Here is a 24,217-nt window from a genome sequence, read left to right as displayed (position 1 = left end):
GTGTATAAGAAAGACATAGCTGAACTAGAGCGGGTGCAGAGAAGAGCGACCAAGGTTATTAGAGGACTGGGGGGTCTTCAATACCAAGATAGGTTATTACACTTGGGCTATTTAGTTTGGAAAAACGAAGGCTAAGGGGTGATCTTATGTTAATGTATAAAAATATATGAGAGGACAGTACAAAGACCTTTCTGATGATCTTTTTAATCGTAGACCTGAGACAGGGACAAGGGGGCATCCTCTACGTCTGGAGGAAAAAAGGTTTAAGCATAATAACAGACGCGGATTCTTTACTGTAAGAGCAGTGAGACTATGGAACTCTCTGCCGTATGATGTTGTAATGAGTGATTCATTACTTAAATTTAAGAGGGGACTGGATGCCTTTCTGGAAAAGTATAATGTTACAGGGTATATACACTAGATTCCTTGATAGGGCGTTGATCCAGGGAACTAGTCTGATTGCCGTATGTGGAGTCGGGAAGGAATTTTTTTCCCCAATGTGGAGCTTACTCTTTGCCACATGGGTTTTTTTTGCCTTCCTCTGGATCAACATGTTAGGGCAGGTTAGATTAGGCTATGGGTTGAACTAGATGGACTTAAAGTCTTCCTTCAACCTTAATAACTATGTTACTATGTAATAACTATGTAGGCACTTTAAATAGGGTCACAGAATAAGGAAAACTTCCATCAGTTATTTATTTGATCACCATTGACACAGAAGTTATTAGGCAAGATGGAGACCACAGACACAAAATTATTCTGTTCTCTCACAGATAACACACCACTGCCTGATGTAACATTGCAACATCACACATTGCTTGGTGTTCTGACCATTATTACGTTGCCACTGATGCTTTATAGGTGCAGGTGTAGATAGGTCTCGTACCCCCGCTACCTCCCTATATCTGGATGATTTATATCTTAGATCTGAGCTCTTGTTGTGGACAAGGATTATATGCTTTTTTTTCAGCTCCTTATGTGTGGTACTGGGCACATAGCCGTGCAGGACTTCCAGGCTCATGCTGTGGTCATTGGGGGTTCCTGGTATTTCCGGGAGAAGGTAAGAATTAGAGTCATCCAGGAGGTAATTGATGGAGGTACTTTGAGCAAAGAGGCCTCTTGCTAGTACACCTCCTCCCATGATATAGGCTGGTGCTTCATCATGATTTCCCTGGTTCTTGTCTCTGCCCCTTTGGTGTTCTTGTGACTTTTGTTTAAAGATGACAACTTAAATGGTTGGTCCGAAGTCCAAAGTAATTTTCTTTATTTAGTGCCATAATCTTAACTATTTTCTAATCTAGTGCAAAAGGAGAAGGTCCTGATTGGAAAGTTGTGCATGAAAATATTAAATGATTTATTCCATTTCATTAAAAAAGGATTAAAAATATCCATGCTAGGAGGAGAAGTTACTGACTCGTTTCTGGCATTGCTGCCCTTAGTCATAGAGAAACTTCATCTCCTATCCTGGATATATTTAATCCTTCTCCTTTCAGCACTACCATAACCGATGGTCAGCAGTCTCTTCGGATTGAAGGGGTTTTGGATTTGAGCGGTTTCTCCACATATTACTGAGTGCAGCAGTGATGTCCTTTTCATATTTTCTAATATACTTCCATTAAAAATTCTCCATCCTTCCCTCACTACTTGATCTAATGGCTTTTCTATTTTTTTCCACTTCCTTTTTTATGACACTTTGATTGAGAATTCACAATGCATGCTGGAATACACAAAGGAAGCGTCATGAGGAGCAGCGGCTGTGGACACTGTGATCGCCTATACTACACTGTGGTCGCCTCTGCCCCCTCCCTGAAATGAAGCGTCATCTGGGGCAGAGGCTGCAGACACTGCGTTCTCCTCTGCCCCCTCCCTGAAATGAAGCGTCATCTGGGGCAGAGATTGCAGACATTGCAGTCGCCTCTGCCCCCTCCCTGAAATGAAGCATCATGTGGGGCAGAGGCTGCAGACACTGTGGCCTCCTCTGCCCTCTCCCTGAAATAAAGAATCATTGGAGGGCAGAGGCTGCAGACAATGTGGTCGCCTCTGCCCCCTCCCTGAAATGAAGCGTCATCTGGGGCAGAGGCTGCAGACACTGCGGTCGCCTCTGCCCCCTCCCTGAAATGAAGCGTCATCTGGGGCAGAGGCTGCAGACAATGTGGTCACCTCTGCCCCCTCCCTGAAATGAAGCGTCATCTGGGGCAGAGGCTGCAGACAATGTGGTCACCTCTGCCCCCTCCCTGAAATGAAGCGTCATCTGTGGCAGAGGCTGCAGACACTGTGATCTCCTCTGCCCTCTCCCTGAAATGAAGAATCATCGGAGGGCAGAGGCTGCAGACAATGCGGTCGCCTATGCCCCCTCCCTGAAATGAAGGCTCATCAGGGGGCAGAGACTGTAAACGCTGCGGTCACCTATACTACACTGGGATCGCCTCTGCCCTCTCCCTAAAATGAAACATCAGTGGGCAGAGGCTGCGGTCGCAGTTAAATAGAGCAATGATGGGTAATTTTTATTGCAAGTATATTAGAAAATAGTTTGGATTATGGAACTAAACAGAGAAGGATTTTGGAGGAAAATTGCTTTGAACTTCGGACCACCTATTTATTGCGATTTATTTTGGCCTGACAACACATAACTTTACAGTTTATTAATTTTCCTCCCTTCACATAGCTCCACCATATTTAGCAGCACTTTACAGACATCATCACTGTCCCCATTGGGGCTCACAATCTACATTCTCTATCACTATGTCTGGAATGTGGAAGATCCGTAGAACTCAGAGGAAACCCATGCAAACTCAGGGAGAACATACAAACTCCTTGCAGATGTAGTCTTTGGTAGGATTTGAACCCAGGACTCCAGCACTGAAGGGTTACAGCTCACCAGTTGGACACCTAAATTATACTTTCATGCATAGAGATCATCCCTGGCAGATTATTGGTGTTATTCATCATGTATCATAGTATGAGAACAGAATTATACATAGACCTGCACCCCCAGTCCATAGTTGTGCTAACACACAGGAGATCTGCTCCCCCAGTCCATAGTTCTCAGTAAATCACATCCGTACAACAAAGGGAAAGATGAAAGGCACCGCTGCACAACTCTTGACGATACAAGGCTTATTAAATCTCCAGGGACACGGGTGCCGATCAGCCGAAGAACAAGCATATGGGTACCGTCACAGTAAACGATATTGCTAGCGATCCGTGACGTTGCAGCGTCCTGGCTAGCGATATCGTTGTGTTTGACGCGCAGCAGCGATCTGGATCCCGCTGTGATATCGCTGGTCGTTGATTAAAGTTCAGAACATTATTTGGTCATCAGATCGGCGTGTATCGTTGTGTTTAACAGCAAAAGCAACGATACCAGCGATGTTTTACAATGGTAACCAGGGTAAATATCGGGTTACTAAGCGCAGGGCCGCGCTTAGTAACCCGATGTTTACCCTGGTTACCAGTGTAAAATGTAAAAAAACAAACAGTACATACTCACCTTCGCGTCCCCCGGCGTCCACTTCCTGCACTGACTGAGCGCCAACCGTAAAGTGAAAGCACAGCACAGCGGTGACGTCACCGCTCTGCTGTTAGGGCCGGCACTCAGTCAGTGCAGGAAGCGGACGCCGGGGGACGCGAAGGTGAGTATGTAGTGTTTGTTTTTTTACATTTTACACTGGTAACCAGGGTAAACATCGGGTTACTAAGCGCGGCCCTGCGCTTAGCAACCCGATGTTTACCCTGGTTACCTAGGGACCTCGGCATCGTTGGTCGCTGGAGAGCGGTCTGTGTGACAGCTCTACAGCGACGCTGCAGCGATTGGCATCGTTGTCTGTATCGCTGCAGCGTCGCTTAGTGTGACGGTACCTTATGTCCAAATTCAGCATGTGTAAGAAGAGAGCATGGCACTCACCCTCCCACAAACAATGTCCTTTATTATGGATACATGCAAAACAGGCAGGGAGGCTTTCACTTGGAAACTGCATCGGACGACGGCTGTTTTGGGCTGGCCTGCACTTCTAACCAACCTCTGTTTTACATGTATCCATAATAAAGGACATTGTTTGTGGGACGGTGAGTGCCTTGCTCTCTTCGTACACATGGTGAATCAGTCCATAGTTCTGATAACACACAGGAGATCTGCTCCCCCAGTCCATAGTTTTGATAACACACAGGAGATCTGCTCCCTCAGTCCGTAGTTCTGATCACACACGGGAGATCTGCTCCCCCAGTCCATAGTTCTGATAACACACGGGAGATCTGCTCTCCCAGTCCATAGAACACACGGGAGATCTGCTCTCCCAGTCCATAGTTCTGATAACACACGGGAGATCTGCTCCCTCAGTCCGTAGTTCTGATAACACACGGGAGATCTGCTCCCCCAGTCCATAGTTCTGATAACACACGGGAGATCTGCTCTCCCAGTCCATAGTTCTGATAACACACGGGAGATCTGCTCCCTCAGTCCGTAGTTCTGATAACACACGGGAGATCTGCTCCCCCAGTCCATAGTTCTGATAACACACGGGAGATCTGCTCTCCCAGTCCATAGTTCTGATAACACACGGGAGATCTGCTCCCTCAGTCCGTAGTTCTGATAACACACGGGAGATCTGCTCCCCCAGTCCATAGTTCTGATAACACACGGGAGATCTGCTCCCCCAGTCCATAGTTCTGATAAAACATGGGAGATCTGCTCCCCCAGTCCATAATTCTGATAACACACGGGAGATCTGCTCCCCCGGTCCATAGTTCTGATAACACACGGGAGATCTGCTCCCCCAGTCCATAATTCTGATAACACACGGGAGATCTGCTCCTCTGGTCCATAGTTCTGAAAACACGCGAGATCTGCTCTCCCAGTCTATAGTTCTGATAACACACGGGAGATCTGCTCCCCCAGTCCATAGTTCTGCTAACACACAGGAGATCAGCTCCTCCAGTCAATGGTTCTGCCAGCACATGGGAGCACTTCTATTCCAGTCCAAAATTCTGTGCCTTCCTCTAATGAACGTGGCGAAGCTTCATTCATTGTCCTGAATGTGCTTTCTAATACCTCTCAAACTTCGTAAACCCCAATAATGATTACCCGCTCCCCAGTCACATCCCGTTGACAACTTTCGCTCCACATTACTTTTCTCTTAGATAAGGCCACTCTTACCTCTCCTCTTTGTGTATAATGCCGCTCTTACTTCTCCTCTCTTTTCTGTATATGATGCTGCTCTTACTCTCCTCTCTGTATATGATGCTGCTTATGCCTCTCCTCTCCATATATGATTCCCCTCTTACCTCTCCTCTCTGTATACGATGCCTGCTCTTACCTCTCCTTTCTGTATACGATGCCTCTTACCTCTCCTCTCTGTATATAATGCCGCTCTTGCCTCTCCTCTCTGTATATGATGCTGCTCTTACCTCTCCTCTCTGTATATGATGCCCCTCTTACATCTCCTCTCTGTATATGATGCCACTCTTACCTCTCCTCTCTGTATATGATGCTGCTCTTACCTCTCCTCTCTGTATATAATGCCGCTCTTGCCTCTCCTCTCTGTATATGATCCTGCTCTTACCTCTCCTCTCCTCTCTGTATATGATGCCCCTCTTACCTCTCCTCTCTGTATATGATGCCCCTCTTACCTCTCCTCTCTGTATATGATGCCCCTCTTACCTCTCCTCTCTGTATATGATGCTGCTCTTACCTCTCCTCTCTGTATATAATGCCGCTCTTGCCTCTCCTCTCTGTATATGATCCTGCTCTTACCTCTCCTCTCCTCTCTGTATATGATGCCCCTCTTACCTCTCCTCTCTGTATATGATGCCCCTCTTACCTCTCCTCTCTGTATATGATGCTGCTCTTACCTCTCCTCTCCTTTCTGTATATAATGCCGCTCTTACCTCACCTATCCTCTCTGTATATGATGTCGCTCTTACCTCTCCTCTCTGTATGATGTTGCTCTTACCTCTCCTCTCTGTATGCGATGCCACCCTTACCTATCCTATCTGTATATGATGCCGCTCTTACCTCTCCTCTCTGTATACGATGCCCGCTCTTACCTCTCCTCTCTATATACGATGCCTCTTACCTCTCCTCTCTGTATACGATGCCCCTCTTACCTCTCCTCTCCGTATATGATTCCCCTCTTATCTTACCTCTCTTCTCTGTATACGATGCCTCTTACTTGTCCTCTCTGTATATGATGCCGCTCTTACCTCTCCTCTGCTCTCTGTATATGATGCTCTTACCTCTCCTCTCCATATATGATGCCTCTCCTCTCTGTATACAATGCCGCTCTTACCTCACCTCTCCTTTCTGTATATGATGCCACTCTTACCTCCCCTCTCTGTATACGATGCATCTTACCTCTCCTCTCTGTATACGATGCCTCTCTTACCTCTCCTCTCTGTATACGATGCCTCTCTTACCTCTCCTCTCTGTATACGATGCCTCTCTTACCTCTTCTCTACGTATATGATTCCCCTCTTACCTCTCCTCTCTGTATACGATTCCATTCTTACCTCTCCTCTGTATATAATGCCGCTCTTACCTCTGCTCTCTGTATATGATTCCCCTCTTACCTCTCCTCTCCGTATACGATGCCCCTCTTACCTCTCCTCTCTGTATACGATGCCTCTCTTACTTGTCCTCTCTGTATATGATGCCACTCTTACCTCTCCTCTCTGTATACGATGCCCCTCTTACCTCTCCTCTCTGTATACGATGCCCCTCTTACCTCTCCTCTCTGTATATGATGCCACTCTTACCTCTCCTCTCTGTATATGATGCCACTCTTACCTCTCCTCTCTGTATACGATGCTGCTCTTACCTCTCCTCTCTGTATACGATGCCCCTCTTACCTCTCCTTTCTGTATATGATGCCACTCTTACCTCTCCTCTCTGTATATGATGCTGCTCTTACCTCTCCTCTCCATATATGATTCCCCTCTTACCTCTCCTCTCTGTATACGATGCCTGCTCTTACCTCTCCTTTCTGTATACGATGCCTCTTACCTCTCCTCTCTGTATATGATGCCACTCTTACCTCTCCTCTCTGTATACGATGCCGTTCTTACCTCTCCTCTATGTATACGATGCTGCTCTTACCTCTCCTCTCTGTATACGATGCCCCTCTTACCTCTCCTCTCTGTATATGATGCCACTCTTACCTCTCCTCTCTGTATACGATGCCCCTCTTACCTCTCCTCTCCGTATATGATGCCCCTCTTATCTTACCTCTCTTCTCTGTATACGATGCCTCTCTTACTTGTCCTCTCTGTATACGATGCTGCTCTTACCTCTCCTCTCTGTATGTAATGCCCCTCTTACCTCTCCTTTTCTCTCTGTACAGAATGCTTCACCTCACTCCAGGCCCTTGGCAGTATTGCTGCGCTCAGTATTTCCAATGTCCTTCTCACCTTTGTCATCTTGTCGGTCCCTGTAGGTCATGACATGGTTCTGGGCTGTCGTCTACAGCTTCACTCAGGAGGAATTGGCTCGTCTGCTGCAGTTCACAACCGGCTGCTCTCAGCTGCCTCCCGGGGGATTCGCATCTCTGTGTCCAAGCTTCCAGATCATTGGAGCCCCTGCTCATGGCACGTTGCCCACCGCACACACCTGGTAAATGCCACATGTCGGAGCTTTCAGTTGTGGAGCTGCTTCTTTCAGGCTGTTTGGTTACAAGGTCACCTGGCCAAGGCTCTGCTGCTGTCGCCCCTCGATCGCCTTGCCTGGGCTCTGCTGCCGTCACCCTCGGTTGCCTGGCTTGGGCTTTGCTGCCTTCATCCCTTGGTCGCATGGCCTGGGGTGTGCTGCCACCACCCCTCAGTCGCTTGGGCTCTGCTGCCACCACCCTCGGTCGCCTAGCGAGGGCTCTGCTGCCGCAGCCCGTTGGTCTGCTGCCGCCGCCGCTCGGTCGCCTGGCCAAGGTTCTGCCACCGCTGTCACCGGTTTGGGGCTTTGCTCTGCTAATAATAATACTAATTTCATTTCTATAGTGGCAACATATTCCGCATAGATGTACAATATGTGGGACAAGTACAGATAATATCAGACATTATAGAGGAACACAGTTTACTAGTTACAGGAGTACTGAAGGTCCTGTTACTCGTAATCTACATCCATGAGGAAATAGGGGGACATGATGGGTATCAAGCTTGTCTTGTACGGCCCGGCCATCATTCTAATAAATAAAGCATTTCAGCTGTAAGATACGTCACCAGCCAGGATCTGTCTAAGTGCAGTCACCAAGTTCTAATGGGTGCATGGAGGATGTGGACACAGATGAGTTAGAAAGGACAGAGTCTGAGGAAAGTTTAGAAATAGAGAACAGGGAAGAGTTAGAACGGTGAAGGTGATAGACCTGCCTAATCACATGTGATTTTAGGGCTTGCTTAAAAATTTGGGGGCTAGGTATTAATCATATTGTCCAGACTAGCGTATTCCAGAAAACTGGCACAGCACCAGAGAAGTATTGGAGAAGGATTTAGATCAGTTACAGAAAGGAGAGCATGGGTAGAGTGGTCGATAGATGAGGAGGAGATGTAGGATGGTGCAGCACTGTGGAAAGGGAGGGTAGGGTGGTAGATGTAGGATGGTGCAGCACTGTGGAGAGGACAGGTAGGTGGTAGATAAATGAGGAGGAGATGTAGGGTGGTGTAGCACAGTGGAGAGGGCGGGTAGGGTGGTAGATAGATGAGGAGATGCAGGAGGATGGGTAGGGTGGTAGATAAGGAGGAGATGCATGGTGGTGCAGCACTGCGGGGAGAGGATGGGTGGGGTGATAGAAGAGGAGGAGATGTAGGATGGTGCTCACTGTGGAGAGGATAGGTAGGATTGTAAATAAATGAGAAGGTGTAGGGTTGTGCAGCACTGTGGAGAGGATAGGTAAGGTTGTAGATAGATGAGGAGGAGATGCAGGGTGGTGCAGTGCTGTTGTAAGGACAGGTAAGTTAGAAGAGATGAGATGCAGGGCAGTGCAGCACTGTGGAGAGGACGGGTATGGTGGTAGATAGATGAGGAGTTGCAGGGTGTTGCAGTGCTGTGATAAGGACAGGTAGGTTAGAAGAGATAAGGAGATGCAGGGTGGTACACTGCTGTGGAGAGGAGGGCTAGGGTGCTAGATACATGAGATGTAGGGTGGTGCAGCACTGTGGAGAGGATAGGTAAGGTTGTAGATAGATGAGATGTATGGTTGTGCAGCACTGTGGAGTGGACAGGTAGGTTGGTAGACAGAGATGAGATGTAGAGCAGTGCAGTACTGCGGAGAAGATAGGGTTGTTGATGGATGAGGAGATGTAGGGCGGTTCAGCACTGGAGTAGACGGTAGTAGGGTGGTAGACAGATGAGGAGGAGATCTAGGGCTGTGCAGCACTGGAGAGGACAGGTAGGGTGGTAGACATATGAGATATAGGGTGGTGCAGCACTGAATAGGTTGGGTGGTAGATGAGGAGGAATTCTAAAGTGGTGCAGCATTGTGGAGAGGACAGGTAGGGTGGTAGACTGAAATGAGTTGGAGATGTATGGTGGTGCAGCTCTGGAGAGGATGGGTAGGTGGTAGACAGATTAGAATATGCAAGGTGGTGCAGCACAGTGAAGAGCATAGGTAGGTAGTAGACATGAGGAGATGTAGAGTGGTGCAGCACTGGAGAGCACAGGTTGGTGACAGATGAGGAGATATAGGATGGTGCTGCACTGTGGAGAGGATGGGTAGTAGACAGATGAGATGTAGGGTGGTGCAGCACTGTGGAGAGGACAGGTAGGGTGGTAGACAGAGATGAGGAGATGTAGGGCGGTGCAGCACTGTGGAGGGTTTGGATATGTGATAGACAGATGTGGAGGAAATGTGGAATTTTGTAACACGAGAGGAGGGGCAGGGTGGAGAACAAGATATGGGGTGGTGCAGCACTGTGGAAAGGACAGGAAGGATGGTAGACAATCAGGAGATATAGGGCTGTGGAGAGGATAGGTAGGGTGGTAGATAGATGAGGAGGAATCGTAGGGCAGTGCAGCATTGTGGAGAGGACTGGTAGGGTGGTAGACTGAAATGAGGATATGTAGGATGGTGCAGCACTGGAGAGGACGGGTAGGTAGAAGACAGATGAGCAAGAGATGTAGGATGGTGCAGTACTGTGAAGAGGATGAGTAGTGTGGTAGACAGATGATTAATGTGGGGTGGTGCAGCACTTTGGAGCAGATGAGTAGGGTGGTAGACAGAGATGAGGAGCAGATGTAGGGCGGTGCAGCACTGTGGAGAGGGCAGGTAGGTGACAGATGAGGAGATATAGGGTGATGCAGCACTTTGGAGAGGATGAGCAGTGTGGTAGACAGATGATGATTAATGTAGGGTGGTGCAGCACTGGAGAAGACGAGTAGGGTGGTAGACAGAGATGAAGAAGAGATGTAGGATGTTGCATCAATGTGGAGAGGACGGGTAGGTAGTAAACAGATGAGGGGGAGAAGTAGGACGGTGCGGCACTGTGGAGAGGACAGGTACAGTGGTAGACAGATAAGTATTGTGGTGCAGCACTGTTGAGAGGATGGGTAGGTGATAGACCGATAAGGAGGAGATGTAAGGTGGTGCAGCACTAGAGAGAACAGGTAGTTGGTAGACAGATGAGGAGGAGATGTAGGGTGTTACAGCACTGTGGAGAGGACGAGAAGGGTGGTAGACAGAGATGAGACGTATGGCCGTGCAGCACTGTGGAGAGGACGAGTAGTGCGGTGCAGCACTGTGGAGAGGACGAGTAGGGTGGTAGACAGATGATGAATTTTGTGTGGTGCAGCACAGTAGAGAGGATGGGTTGGTGGTAGACAGAGATGAGATGATGTTCGATGGTGCAGCACTGTGGAGAGGGCGGGTAGGGTGTTAGACATAGGTGAGGGGGAGATCGATGTATGGTGGTGCAGTATTGTGGAGAGGATGGGTAGGTGATAGACAGGTGAGGAGGAGATGAAGGGCGGTGAAGCACTGTAGAGAGCTTTGTGGGGGAGAGTGATTAGATTAGATTCTGTCATGAATGGGTAACCAGTGCAATGATAGGGACAGGGTGGAGCCGTTGGTGTAGAGGCCGTACAAGAACATGATCCTGGCTGCCGCATTGAAGAAAGATTGCAGAGGAGAAAGGTTGGTTAGAAGAAGACCGATCATTTAGAGTTGCAGTGGTCCAGACAAGAATGAAAAAGAGCAACAGATTTTTTCAGTTTCAAAGGTGACAAAAGGTTAGATTCTGGAAATGTTTTTAAGATGCAGGTGACATAAGTGATAAGATATAGGGAATAATGGAAAGTTATTTGTCAAATATAACCCTGAGACAGCGAAAGTGCTGCTGCAGTTATGGTTTAACCACTCAAGGGGATTGTAATATCGGTTTTAGGTAGGATAGTAGACGAAGAAATACGAGAAGTTCAGTTTTGGAGAGATTTGGTTTCAGATAAAGGGAGGACATGATGTTAGAGACAGTGAGCAATCACTGGTGTTTTATAGTAATGCAGGCCTGGTGTCATGAGCATAGAGATGGTGCGGGAAACCAAATCTACAATTGTTTGTCCAATAGGGGTGGTGTATAAAATGAAGAGGCGGGGGCCTAAACAGTAAAAAGCAGTATTCTAGGATTAAACCCTGAGATACCCCCAAACATAAGAGGGGACCTATGATTGAAACCTGATGAGCCCCAACAGTAAGAGGGGAGCGAGTACTGAACCCTGAGGAGTCCCAACAGTAAGAGGAAGTGACCTAGGACTGAACAGTGAGGAACCCCGACAGTAAAAGGGGATCTAGGACTGAAAACTGAGGAGTCCCAACAGTAAGAGGAGGTGAGCTAAGACTGAACCCTTGAAAGTATGGGGAAAATCAAAGGCATAAGAGCCACCAAAAGATACAGTGAAAAGAGTTATCAGAAAGGTAGGAAGATAACCAGTAGAGAGCGGTGTTCTTGAGGTGGATACAGCAGAGCATAGTGAGGAGGAGCTGGTCATCCGCTGGGTCTTATGCTGCGGAGAGATCCAAGAGAATCAGCAGTGACTATTAGATTTAGCTGTTATTAGATCATTAGACACTTTAGTGAGGGCAGTATCTGTAGAGTGTAAAGAGCGGAAACCAGATTGTACCGGGTGAAGCAGAGCATTATCTGAGAGATCAGTCTGGTGTGGACCAAGCATTTTGGTTTAGAAATGAAGGGCGATTAGTGACGGCTCTGTAGTTAGCAGAGCAGTTGTGGTCCAGAGGAGTTTTTTTAAGTAAAGGGGTTATGATGGTGTATTTGAATGAAGAGGGAAAGATACTGGAAGAGAGAAATTGAATATTTTAGTTAGGTGGAGAGGGACAGATGTGAGGGAATAGGGTCACTGGTGAAGGTTGTAGGGTGAGAAGAAGCGAGCACTTGGGTAACTTCTGTAACAGGTTCAAAGTGAGCTTGAGTTGTGGGAGGGAAGGGGATCCAGGGTCTGAGGTGATTATGTGGATATTGGGATTTCTTTTTCTAGGAAATACACTTTTAAGTGGCCAGATCATCAGTGCTGAGGTTGGTGATCAAGGTTTATACATTTGGGCTCAGGTGCTAGTGTAAAGTTTCGAAGAGTCGTTTGGGATAATTGGACAGTGACGTGATGAGGATGCAAAGTCCCTTTTGTTTTTACCAGATAGAGTTACAAGTTCAAGCTTGAACTTGTAGTGTGTGAAGTCTTCTTCTGAACATGATTTTCTCCACTTACGCCCGCTACCTTCAGAAAACATATGTCTGGCTTTATATCATCTGTGCCGGGTTGTTCTGCGTGCAGCGTCATCCAGGGTATTCGGCAATGTCTTACTATAATGTGACAGAGCAACCCAAAAAAAGGATGACATAAGGTCAGACCAAATACCATAACCAAAACACTTTATTAACATTAAAACAAGTGTACAGGAGGTGATAAACAAATTGGCGACATATATGAGGACATTGTAAGAATAGCAGGAGGCACGTACACAGGAATGTAAGTCCACAAAAAATTAAGTAACTACCACTACTAGTATCAATAGCTTAATTAATCCCATAGGGTGTCATCACCAAATATGAAAAAAATGCAGAAATAATAACAAAAAAATTAGCAAAATGAAAAAATGAAACTAATGCACAGAGTGATGCACAGTGGTAGGGGATAAAATCTGCATGCGGAGGCCAGGAAAAATCCCTATAAACCACAATCATAGAATCACCTTAGGCATAGCCATAAACACCAATTAGATGTAGATTCAATATCGGGCCAGTGATCAAGACCAGCATTAGTCAGGCCATAATCCAATAGAAAATGCTGCAGAATTTACCCACCGCAAAGTAGACTGTCAATCCTGGGAACGCGCCTCCGCCCCAACGCGCGTTTCGGAAAACACAACCTTCATCAGGGTGTTTTCCGAAACGCGCGTTGGGGCGGAGGCGCGTCCCCAGGATTGACAGTCTACTTTGCGGTGGGTAAATTCTGCAGCATTTTCTATTGGATTATGGCTTGACTAATGCTGGTCTTTATCACTGGCCCGATATTGAATCTACATCTAATTGGTGTTTATGGCTATGCCTAAGGTGATTCTATGATTGTGGTTTATAGGGATTTTTCCTGGCCTCCGCATGCAGATTTTATCCCCTACCGCTGTGCATCACTCTGTGCATTTGTTTCATTTTGCTAATTTTTTTGTTATTATTTCTGCATTTTTTTCATATTTGGTGATGACACCCTATGGGATTAATTAAGCTATTGATACTAGTAGTGGTAGTTATTTAATTTTTTGTGGACTTACATTCCTGTGTACGTGCCTCCTGCTATTCTTACAATGTCCTCATATATGTCGCCAATTTGTGTATCACCTCCTGTACACTTGTTTTAATAATTGTTAATAAAGTGTGTTGGTTATGGTATTTGGTCTGACCTTATGTCATCCTTTTTTTTTGGGTTGCTATGATGAATTTGATGATGGGTCTCTAAGGCTACGTTCACATTTGCGTTGTGCGCCGCAGCGTCGGCGCCGCAGCGCACAACGCAAACAAAAACGCGGCAAAACGCACGCTAAAACGCTGCGTTTTGCGCCGCATGCGTCCTTTTTGGCCGAAAGTTGGACGCAAAAAAAAATGCAACTTGATGCGTTTCTTGCGTCCAACGCTTGCGGCCATGCGGCGCAAAACGCAGCACAACGCATGTCCATGCGCCCCCATGTTAAATATAGGGGCGCATGACGCATGCGGCGACGCTGCGGCGCTGACCGCAAATGTGAACGTAGCCTAAGTCCCTATAGGTACAGATAGCTGAATGATTGTTACCATGTTAGTTGGCTATATAAGTTGTTATAATGTGACAGAGCTGAATCTGGACAGGAGAGGGATTAGATGGGAGCTAAAACAGACTTTAGATTGTTCATAAGCTGCAGCGTATTGATGGCATGTAGATTTGTAGCTGCCGTCCCAGAACTGCGTGAGAATACCACGTACATCAATGAGCTGCTATTATGTCATGTCCCTGCCATGTGTCCTGAGGTATCCTGGGTAAGGAGGAAACTGTAAGAGAGATCAGCGCACATAGGGTCTTATCCGATGGATAAAAAATTGATAGATTATACTAACCTGATAGATCTATTAGCATGGCGTATAGATCTTAATGGAGATATCAGCTGCAGCAGATCCACAGGTCAGCAAATGACCGTATCGGATACAATAAGATTTGTGGATGTAATCCGCGCTGCCGAGTAAGATGTAGAACCAGATATATCCAAAATGAAAGATGGTGTTTTTATTTAACGCATTTCGAAGTTCAGATGACTTCCTCAGGACACAACCACATGTATACCAGGTATACATGTGGTTTTGTCCCGAGGAAGAAGTCATCTTTACTTTGAAGCACATTAAATAAAACCATTAGCTTTCATTTTGGACATTTCTGGTTCTACATCTGTTTTGAGGTATCCTGGGTGTATGACCTCTTCTCTTCTGGACTGGAGGACACTGGCCTTCTTGTCACTTGTGGCCACAGGCTCGCCCAAAAAATTTCTCTTTGCTTTGGCAAAATATGCTTTTTCACAAAAACAGAATAATCATTGATGTTGGCCCTTGTACAACATGTAGACGCTGGAGTCAGTATGCTCGCTCGGTGATGCAAATGTCCAGGTGACCCTTGTATAATGCTGATTTCTCTTTGCAGTTTTAACCAGCTGTGTTTGCCCACATACGACTCCTATGAGGAGATGCATCGGCTGCTGAAGCTCGCCATCAGTGAGGGCTGTGAGGGTTTCGGGATGGTGTGATGCTGCCTGTGAATTTCTACAGTTCAGTTATCGGGCTGCTCAGGAGGACAAGCTGGAACCAATGTTAACTCAACTGGAAACTTTCAGGACAGTGCAGTGGCTTGGGGGCTGGCTCCCTGCTGGATGAGGGCAGTAGTGGTCCTCCTGGCTGGGGCTTGTGTGCAGCTACTCTCATTACATTGGCATGGTGACAATAGTCCTGAAGTAGATAGCTGAGGTCCTGTACAGTGATGGGGTGGTGTGTGACCCAGCAGTCATTCACCTGTCATTATCTGAAAACAGCACCCATGGTGTGAGGGCTTCTGCTCCACTGTGAGGGGTTACCCCAGCAGTCCCATCTCTCTTTGGGTTCATATATTACCGATCGTGACACCAGCGACTGTGGGCCACTTCTCCATGTCTAATGAATGAGGCACAAGACTTGCTCAAGAAGCTAACGCTTTATTGTGGCACTCGTAGGATCACACAGGAAAATAAAGTTTTATTACAAAATTAGAAAGACATTTCAATTTCTTGTTTGTGTTAAAACTGCATGGCAGTCAGCAGCATGGGTTAGAGAGGGTCGGGTGGGATGCGGGGCAGAGACTCAGCCGTCTGTGATCTCCACCGGGATCAGCCAGCAGAACAGGTTCTTGGAGTCGGCGTCATGCAGTTCCCACTTCACCACCAATTTCATCTGCAGATAAATAGGGCAGGTGAGTGCCTGCAGAGTGTGTGGGGGTGTTCTGCTCGCCTGGCACCCCCTACTTACCTTTGGGTACATAGGTTTGATGTCCATCTTGGTGAGATACGTGTAGGTGACACCATTCTGAAGAGGGCAGGCAATGCCACTTTTACACCCATCTGACTCTGGGAGTGGGAATGGCACGGGCAACCCTTCTATGATGCCATGGACGATCGCGCTGCAGCTTGGGGTCACCTCATCTGTGCACAACAGACCAACAATCAACTGCTGACAGAAGTGGAAGGATATGGGGGGGCAGAGTGAGAAAACAGATTCTAAACTTACCGCTTATGAAGGTCACATTAATACTGTAGCTACTGCCCCTCACCAGGGGACATGGCTGCTTAGGACATGGAGACACATCCACACTTATCAGTTTCCCCTTATCGCAGCCTACAGGAAGGAGATACCAGGTAAGATCCTGAACCCATATCATGAGCAACCCATCCCCCACTCCCATTTACTCACCACAGTCTTTGTACACAAGAGGTTCATTGAACACAATAGGGACGAAGAGCAGCAGCAGCAGCAACTCAGCCGGATGACCCAGCAACATGATTCCTGCTGCCAAGAGGAAGCACAGAGTGAAGCGAAACGTTCCTTACCGACTATGTAGAAATGCTCCGCTATCGGGGAGGTACAGCTAACTCTACTGCAGATTATTGCAACGTGTTTCGACTGTCACATCAGGGTCCTTCTTCAGGTATGTGGAATAAAATGCAGAAACTCAAACGGCGCAAAACCACCAAGACGGCATGGATTAATTTATACATGGAAAGAAATACAACATAAAAATAATCCCAAAACATTACTATTTAGGAGATAAAAAGCTCATATTCAAAAAATAATCCTAAGGGTATGTCTCCACGTTCAGGATTGCATCAGGATTTGGTCAGGATTTTCCATCAGTATTTGTAAGCCAAAACCAGGAGTGGGTGATAAATGCAGAAGTGGTGCATATGCTTCTATTATACTTTTCCTCTGATTGTTCCACTCCTGGTTTTGGCTTACAAATACTGATGGAAAATCCTGACCAAATCCTGATGCAATCCTGAACGTGGAGACATACCCTAACTGTGGACAAAGCAAAGGTAATGAAGAGCCACCAGCGCCGTGGACAGAAACCGCTGATGTAGCCCCATCTGAAAACTACAGTGCCTACAAGTAGTATTCAACCCCCTGCAGATTTAGCAGGTTTACACATTTGGAATTAACTTGGCATTGTGACATTTGGACTGTAGATCAGCCTGGAAGTGTGAAATGCACTGCAGCAAAAAAAAAATGTTATTTCTTTGATTATTTTTTTTTTTAAATTGGGAAACGTTTTTTCAGAGGGTCATTTATTATTCAACCCCCCAGAATTCTGTTTGGTTCCCCTAAAGTATTAAGAAGTAGTTCAGGCACAAAGAACAATGAGCTTCACATGTTTGGATTAATTATGTCTTTTTCCAGCCTTTTCTGACTATTTAAGACCCTCCCCAAACTTGTGAACAGCACTCAAACATGGTCAACATGGGAAATAATAATAATAATTTTTATTTATATAACGCCAACATATTCCGCAGCGCTTTACAACTTATAGAGGGGACTTGTACACACAATAGACATAACAGCATAACAGAAATCACAGTTCAAAATAGATACCAGGAGGAATGAGGGCCCTGCTCGCAAGCTTACAAACTATGAGGAAAAGGGGAGACACGAGAGGTGGATGGTAACAATTGCTTTAGTTATTTGGACCAGCCATAGTGTAAGGCTCGGGTGTTCATGTAAAGCTGCATGAACCAGTTAACAGCCTAAGTATGTAGCAGTACAGACACAGAGGGCTATTAACTGCATAAAGTGTATGAGAACACGATGCAAGGAACCTGATGTGTTTTGTTTTTTTTTTCTATTTTTAATAGGCCACACAGGGATAGTTAGGTTAATGCGTTGAGGCGGTAGGCCAGTCTGAACAAATGCGTTTTTAAGGCACGCTTAAAACTGTGGGGATTGGGGATTAATCGTATTAACCTAGGTAGTGCATTCCAAAGAATCGGCGCAGCACGTGTAAAGTCTTGGAGACGGGAGTGGGAGGTTCTGATTATTGAGGATGCTAACCTGAGGTCATTAGCGGAGCGGAGGGCACGGGTAGGGAAAAACAAAGGAGCATTCCAAGGCCATCAGAGACAAGATCGTGGAGGGTCACAAGGCTGGCAAGGGGTACAAAACCCTTTCCAAGGAGTTGGGCCTACCTGTCTCCACTATTGGGAGCATCATCCGGAAGTGAAAGGCTTATGGAACTACTGTTAGCCTTCCACGGCCTGGACAGCCTTTGAAAGTTTCCTCCCGTGCCGAGGCCAGGCTTGTCCGAAGAGTCAAGGCTAACCCAAGGACAACAAGGAAGGAGCTCCGGGAAGATCTCATGGCAGTGGGGACATTGGTTTCAGTCAATACCATAAGTAACGTACTCCACCGCAATGGTCTCCGTTCCAGACGAGCCCGTAAGGTACCCTTACTTTCAAAGCGTCATGTCAAGGCTCGTCTACAGTTTGCTCATGATCACTTGGAGGACTCTGAGACTGACTGGTTCAAGGTTCTCTGGTCTGATGAGACCAAGATCGAGATCTTTGGTGCCAACCACACACGTGACGTTTGGAGACTGGATGGCACTGCATACGACCCCAAGAATACCATCCCTACAGTCAAGCATGGTGGTGGCAGCATCATGCTGTGGGGCTGTTTCTCAGCCAAGGGGCCTGGCCATCTGGTCCGCATCCATGGGAAGATGGATAGCACGGACTACCTGGAGATTTTGGCCAAGAACCTCCGCTCCTCCATCAAGGATCTTAAGATGGGTCGTCATTTCATCTTCCAACAAGACAACGACCCAAAGCACACAGCCAAGAAAACCAAGGCCTGGTTCAAGAGGCAAAAAAATCAAGGTGTTGCAGTGGCCTAGTCAGTCTCCTGACCTTAACCCAATTGAAAACTTGTGGAAGGAGCTCAAGATTAAAGTCCACATGAGACACCCAAAGAACCTAGATAACTTGGAGAAGATCTGCATGGAGGAGTGGGCCAAGATAACTCCAGAGACCTGTGCCGGCCTGATCAGGTCTTATAAAAGACGATTATTAGCTGTAATTGCAAACAAAGGTTATTCCACAAAATATTAAACCTAGGGGTTGAATAATAATTGACCCACACTTTTATGTTTAAAATTTATAAAAATTTAACTGAGCAACAAAACTTTTTGGTTTGTAAGATTTATGCATCTGATAATAAATCCTGCTCTTGTTTGAAGTTTGAAGGCTCTAACTTATTTGCATCTTATTAAACCTGCTAAATCTGCAGGGGGTTGAATACTACTTGTAGGCACTGTATATATACCTGAATGAACACTGAAAAGATGAAGAATCTTACATCAAGGGACAACAAATACTCCACTGATATCAACAAGTACTGGCAGAAATCTGGAGGTGTGACAAGTCCATGTAATGCTAGACAAACCTGGACTGATGAAATAATTCTCCATATATCGGGCACCACAGACACCGGCTATTAGATTCCATATCAGCTGCTACAATTACACAATTCTCACTGGAAAAGTATAAGACCGAGCCGTGCTGCAGACTAGTGGAAAAGGAGGGTCCTGGGCGGCTTCTCCATGCCTCTGTGCACGTATAGGCAGAGACCTGTCAATCCAGGGCAGGAAAAGCCACCGGGGACTCGTCTGTGCGCGGCTCAGTAACTGGCACCCACAGCATTGAGATGATACAGCCACGGGATAGGACACGCGTATCCGAAGGTAGGTTCCCTTTAAGTAGTCTAGTTTCTCATCACCAGCAGATTCTTTTCAGCTTGCAAAGGGAATCCGTCAACAGTTTTTTTGCTGTGTAATCAGAGAGCATTGCAAAACCCTGATACCAACAAAAACTTGCAAGATTTTATTTAAAGAGTACACAGGAATATTCTTTGAATATAACAAGTATTTAAATCCCTAATTAGCATTTTTTGGGGATCCTTTTCACATGACAGTCATCGTTTCCTTGTATAAAATCTGCGCACTTTTAGTTTAGCTGCTGTTGCATTTGTTGTGTTTCTATAGCACATGAAAGTGTCCACGTGGCTGAAGGACCCTGATGTGAGAGTAGAAACGTGGTGCATTTGCCCCCGTATTGGGCGGCCGTTGGTCACTTTACGCTCTTCATGGTGTTCACTATAAAGTCCATCACTCCCAGGAGAGAGGACACCTATTCCTCTAGTCATTCACCCTGACGGAGGATCACAGAGGGGATGCGTGCCCTTCTTCCTTTGTCTCCATATCACTATATAGAAAGGAAAGGCCCCGAACTGCGGGAGATGACAGCAGCCTGAGGCCGGGGTCAAACTTGCAACTGCAATATGAGAAACTCGCACGAGTCTCTCGCATCAATACCCAGCACTGCCACCAGCGCGTTCAGTATTTCTATGCAGCTGAACGCTCCGGTCCGAACCGCCTGCGGCAGTGCCAGATATTGATGCGTGAGTTTCTCGCATTGCACTTGCAAGTGGGACACCGGCCTTACACAGAGAGTATCACTCCCATCATCTCTGTCCCCAGTATCTCTTATTTATGCAGCCCGAGTTCTTTAAACTGCTGCTGCACAAACTACAGACCCCCCGACCCCCTCTCTCCCCGCAGACCCTACTTACCCCCTCTCACTCCCCTAGACCTCTCCGTCCCCTCTCTCCCCCAACAGACCTCTCCGTCCCCCCCCTCTCCCCCAACAGACCTCTCCGTCCCCCCTCTCCCCCAACAGACCTCTCCGTCCCCCCCTCTCCCCCAACAGACCTCTCAGTCCCCCCCCCTCTCCCCCAACAGACCTCTCAGTCCCCCCCCCTCTCCCCCAACAGACCTCTCAGTCCCCCCCCTCTCCCCCAACAGACCTCTCCGTCCCCCCCTCTCCCCCAGCAGACCCCCTCCGTCCTCTCGTCTCCCCCAGCAGACCCGTCCGACCGATCCTCCGAATCTTACCTCAGCTAAGGGTCTTGTGACTTCTCGTGACTGTTCCGCCCTTCCGCATTGCCAAGGTGACGTCACGTGATGTTGTTAGTTCTCCAATCAGAGAGGCGGATGCCCGGGGGCGTGTCTGTAGCGCTATGGCGGCAGCTCGTGCAGTGTGTTCGGTGCTGCTGAGGCCGCGGCGGAGGTGAGCGGTGCCCGGGGCTCCTCCCTGGAGTCCCTGTACTCCTCCGCCTCCCTCCATGTCACCAACTGTTGCGTCCTCTCACTGCTGCTGAGTCGTTACTTATGTGTGACATGCGGAGACAAGAGCGGCAGTACCCAGTCCGGTGCAGACAGAACAAGTAGTCAGCAATGCGACACTAACCCGCGACCAACTGAGGCCTAAACCTCCCCCTTTGCTCTCGGTTGCACAGTGGATCCCAGGTCCCCGACCACCACGATAGCCCGGAGGAGCTGGGGTACAGGAGGAAGGGAAGACGGAGGAGGACGAAGGGGTCTTGTAAGGCGGAGGGGTCTTGTGAGGAGGAGGAGGGCTGAGGAAGGTAGAGGACAGAGGGGTCTCGTGGTGTCCGGACAGAGGTAGCAGCTTATCCCCTTCCCCCATTGGCCACTTGTGTATGGGGGACATTCGAGACGAGCTCCTGTTCCCTCAGTGCCATGTTGTCCTTGGGGCCACAGCTGGGGGTTTGCTCTAATTGGCCCGTTGTCTTCTGCAGGAGCCTCCATCCCTTGTGGGCAGCATTCGGCCGGCCTGTGCGGGGCGCATCTGACGCGGCAGCGGATGGCGGCGTTTACCTGGCGGAGAGCTGTGTGCGAGTAAGAGCCGTCCCACCTGTGGCTCCTGGAGGGTGGCGCCTTGTTCACACCCCCACATGAAACCCAGGTGTGAATGGCGCCATCCCCTAGTGCCAGCTGATCTCTATATCTCGCCATATAAAGCAGGTGACATCTTGTGTAGTGACGTGGCGTCACATCTGTATTGCAGAGACTGCGGCAAGTGACCAGTGGCCCCGAGTTCCTGAGGCTTCAGGTGGACAGCGGCGGCTGCTCGGGATTTCAGTACAAATTCTCTCTGGACACATGTGTGACAGACGAGGACAGGTGAGGGGCCGCCGAGAAATGGTGAAATGCAGAACAGGGCTCAGGACATAAAAGCAGAAGTGAAAATCATGAAGCAATGTGGTAACATAACAAAGGGGGGGGGGATAGGAGGAAGGGAGAAGACCGGGGGGGGGGGGGGGATAGGAGGAAGGGAGAAGACCGGGGGGGGGGGGATAGGAGGAAGGGAGAAGACCGGGGGGGGGGATAGGAGGAAGGGAGAAGACCGGGGGGGGGGGGATAGGAGGAAGGGAGAAGACAGGGGGGGGGATAGGAGGAAGGGAGAAGACGGGGGGGGGGGATAGGAGGAAGGGAGAAGACAGGGGGGGGGGGATAGGAGGAAGGGAGAAGACCGGAGGGATAGGGGGAAGGGAGGATGAGCGGGGAAGGGAGGATGAGCAGGGAAGGGAGGACGAGTGGAGGGGGTAAATAGAATGAGCGGAGGGGGAGAGAGGATGAATGGATGGGGTAAATAGGTTGAGCGGAGGGGGGAATAGGAAGAGAGGACAAGCGGAGGGGGGTATATATGAGTGGAGGGGGATGTGGGGAGAAAATGGGAGGAAGAGGACGAGTTGAGGGGGAGAGAGGAGGACAAGTGGAGGTGGGGGGGAGAAAATAGGGGGATGAGCGGAGGGGGTAAATAGGATGAGCAGAGGGGGAAGGGAGGTCAAGCTTGAGAGAAGAAATGGAGTGGGTGCTGAAGACAATGAGAGGGCCACAAGCCAATGAAGGGAGAAGGAGAGGATGAGCAGAGGTAGGAGGAATGGAGTGGAGTTGAGAGAATGAAGTAGTATAGGATACAATCAGGGAGAGTGGCAGGAGGGGAAACATGACGTGTGGAGGAGGGGGAGAGTTGATGAGTAGTAAGTAAAGAAGAAGCCGGGATGATCATAAAATACAGTAGATATAAAAAGTCTACACACCCTTTACCATCCTTGTATTTAGTCATGTAGAAGAATCCTAGCGCCTGGATCTCTGCGAAGCGTCAGTGCATTGATCTCTGTTGAGTAGAAGCGTGTGAATCACTGCTGGGTAGCAGCGCACGGATCTGTGTGGGGCAGCAGTGCGTGCATCTTTGTTGGGTAGAAGCGTGCGGATCTCTGTGGGGCGGCACCGCATGGATCTTTCGGTGACTTCAGTTGCAGATATTTTGGATGATTCAGTAGATGTGGAGACTTTTAAAGAATCACAGGTGGAGTTGGGTTCACGCTGTCTCTCTCTCACCCGCAGGGTGTTTGGGGAGGACGGGGCGCACGTGGTGGTTGATGTGCACAGTCTGCAACTGATCCGAGGAAGCACCATCGAATATTGTGAGGAGTTGATCAGAAGTTCCTTCCAGCTTTCACACAACCCTCAGGCTGCGCATGGCTGCTCCTGCGGAACCTCTTTCTCCCTTAAGTTGTGATGACGTGTACTATACCTCTCTGTCCACGTAGCGAATCCCCCTTACATTGCTCTGTAAATAAATCTGTGTGATAACTACAATGAGTCCAGCTCTATGAAATCCTCTCTGGTCACACAGGAGATATGGTGGGGGGGACTATAATGACATCTGGTCAGACAGGAGATATGAGGGGACTATAATGACATCCGGTCACACAGGAGATATGGGGGCACTATAATGACATTCGGTCACACAGGAGATATGGGGTCACTATAATGATATCCGGCCACACAGGAGATATGGGGTCACTATAATGATATCCGGCCACACAGGAGATATGGGGTCACTATAATGATATCCGGCCACACAGGAGATATGGGGGGACTATAATGACATCCGCTCACACAGGAGATATGGGGGGACTATAATGACATCCGCTCACACAGGAGATATGGGGTCACTATAATGACATCCGGTCACACAGGAGATATGGGGGCACTATAATGACATCCAGTCACACAGAAGATATGGGGGGGCTATAATGATATCCGGCCACACAGGAGATATGGGGGCACTATAATGACATTCGGTCACACAGGAGATATGGGGTCACTATAATGATATCCGGCCACACAGGAGATATGGGGGGACTATAATGACATCCGCTCACACAGGAGATATGGGGGCACTATAATGACATCCGCTCACACAGGAGATATGGGGTCACTATAATGACATCCGCTCACACAGGAGATATGGGGGGACTATAATGACAT

The 24,217-nt window shown here is 48.0% G+C and overlaps 3 protein-coding genes across 5 annotated transcripts in view; 2 read left to right on the top strand and 1 right to left on the bottom strand.

Annotated features, from left to right (window-relative positions):
* Window positions 1-15,747, top strand: part of AREL1 (apoptosis resistant E3 ubiquitin protein ligase 1) — a 40,180-nt gene extending 24,433 nt beyond the window's left edge. For both annotated transcript variants that reach the window (XM_077267423.1, XM_077267424.1), the window contains exons 17-19: window positions 971-1,060; window positions 7,428-7,603; window positions 15,146-15,747. In XM_077267423.1, coding sequence (XP_077123538.1) covers window positions 971-1,060; window positions 7,428-7,603; window positions 15,146-15,248 — 369 coding nt within the window. In that variant the 3' untranslated portion in view covers window positions 15,249-15,747. The remainder of the gene's footprint in view (window positions 1-970; window positions 1,061-7,427; window positions 7,604-15,145) is intronic.
* NPC2 (NPC intracellular cholesterol transporter 2) lies at window positions 15,674-21,028 on the bottom strand. 2 transcript variants are annotated; one of them, XM_077267427.1, is made up of 5 exons: window positions 20,969-21,028; window positions 16,441-16,536; window positions 16,258-16,365; window positions 16,000-16,172; window positions 15,674-15,924 (listed from the first exon to the last, which is right to left on the bottom strand). In XM_077267427.1, the coding sequence occupies exons 2-5, from the start codon at window positions 16,526-16,528 to the stop codon at window positions 15,835-15,837; spliced, it is 459 nt and encodes a 152-aa protein (XP_077123542.1). In that variant the 5' UTR covers window positions 16,529-16,536; window positions 20,969-21,028; the 3' UTR covers window positions 15,674-15,834. The 2 variants fall into 2 exon arrangements, with proteins under 2 accessions (XP_077123542.1, XP_077123543.1); XM_077267428.1 differs by having other exon boundaries at window positions 16,441-16,533; window positions 20,969-21,022.
* A 7-nt stretch (window positions 21,029-21,035) lies between these two features.
* On the top strand, window positions 21,036-23,542 carry ISCA2 (iron-sulfur cluster assembly 2). The gene is made up of 4 exons (XM_077267429.1): window positions 21,036-21,143; window positions 21,676-21,775; window positions 21,945-22,060; window positions 23,288-23,542. Exons 1-4 carry the CDS (start codon window positions 21,094-21,096, stop codon window positions 23,460-23,462), a joined length of 441 nt encoding a protein of 146 aa, XP_077123544.1. The 5' UTR covers window positions 21,036-21,093; the 3' UTR covers window positions 23,463-23,542.
* The last annotated feature ends 675 nt before the right edge of the window (window positions 23,543-24,217 follow it).

Source organism: Ranitomeya variabilis, chromosome 1, assembly GCF_051348905.1.
Source record: "Ranitomeya variabilis isolate aRanVar5 chromosome 1, aRanVar5.hap1, whole genome shotgun sequence".
In the NCBI taxonomy this organism is placed as follows: domain Eukaryota; kingdom Metazoa; phylum Chordata; class Amphibia; order Anura; family Dendrobatidae; genus Ranitomeya; species Ranitomeya variabilis.
This window is presented reverse-complemented; position numbering and strand designations above follow the sequence as displayed.

What these genes read in the sequence shown, in the direction of transcription:
- NPC2 (XM_077267427.1), bottom strand. Translation starts at nt 16,528, where the DNA reads ATGTTGCTGGGTCATCCGGCTGAGTTGCTGCTGCTGCTGCTCTTCGTC. An exon ending in TAATGTGACCTTCATAAGCG is followed by an intron (nt 16,173 to 16,257) that starts GTAAGTTTAGAA and finishes TGTTGTGCACAG; the next exon opens with ATGAGGTGACCCCAAGCTGC. An exon ending in TCAAACCTATGTACCCAAAG is followed by an intron (nt 15,925 to 15,999) that starts GTAAGTAGGGGG and finishes ATTTATCTGCAG; the next exon opens with ATGAAATTGGTGGTGAAGTG.
- ISCA2 (XM_077267429.1), top strand. Translation starts at nt 21,094, where the DNA reads ATGGCGGCAGCTCGTGCAGTGTGTTCGGTGCTGCTGAGGCCGCGGCGG. An exon ending in CTGCTGAGGCCGCGGCGGAG is followed by an intron (nt 21,144 to 21,675) that starts GTGAGCGGTGCC and finishes TGTCTTCTGCAG; the next exon opens with GAGCCTCCATCCCTTGTGGG. An exon ending in TGGCGGAGAGCTGTGTGCGA is followed by an intron (nt 21,776 to 21,944) that starts GTAAGAGCCGTC and finishes TCTGTATTGCAG; the next exon opens with AGACTGCGGCAAGTGACCAG.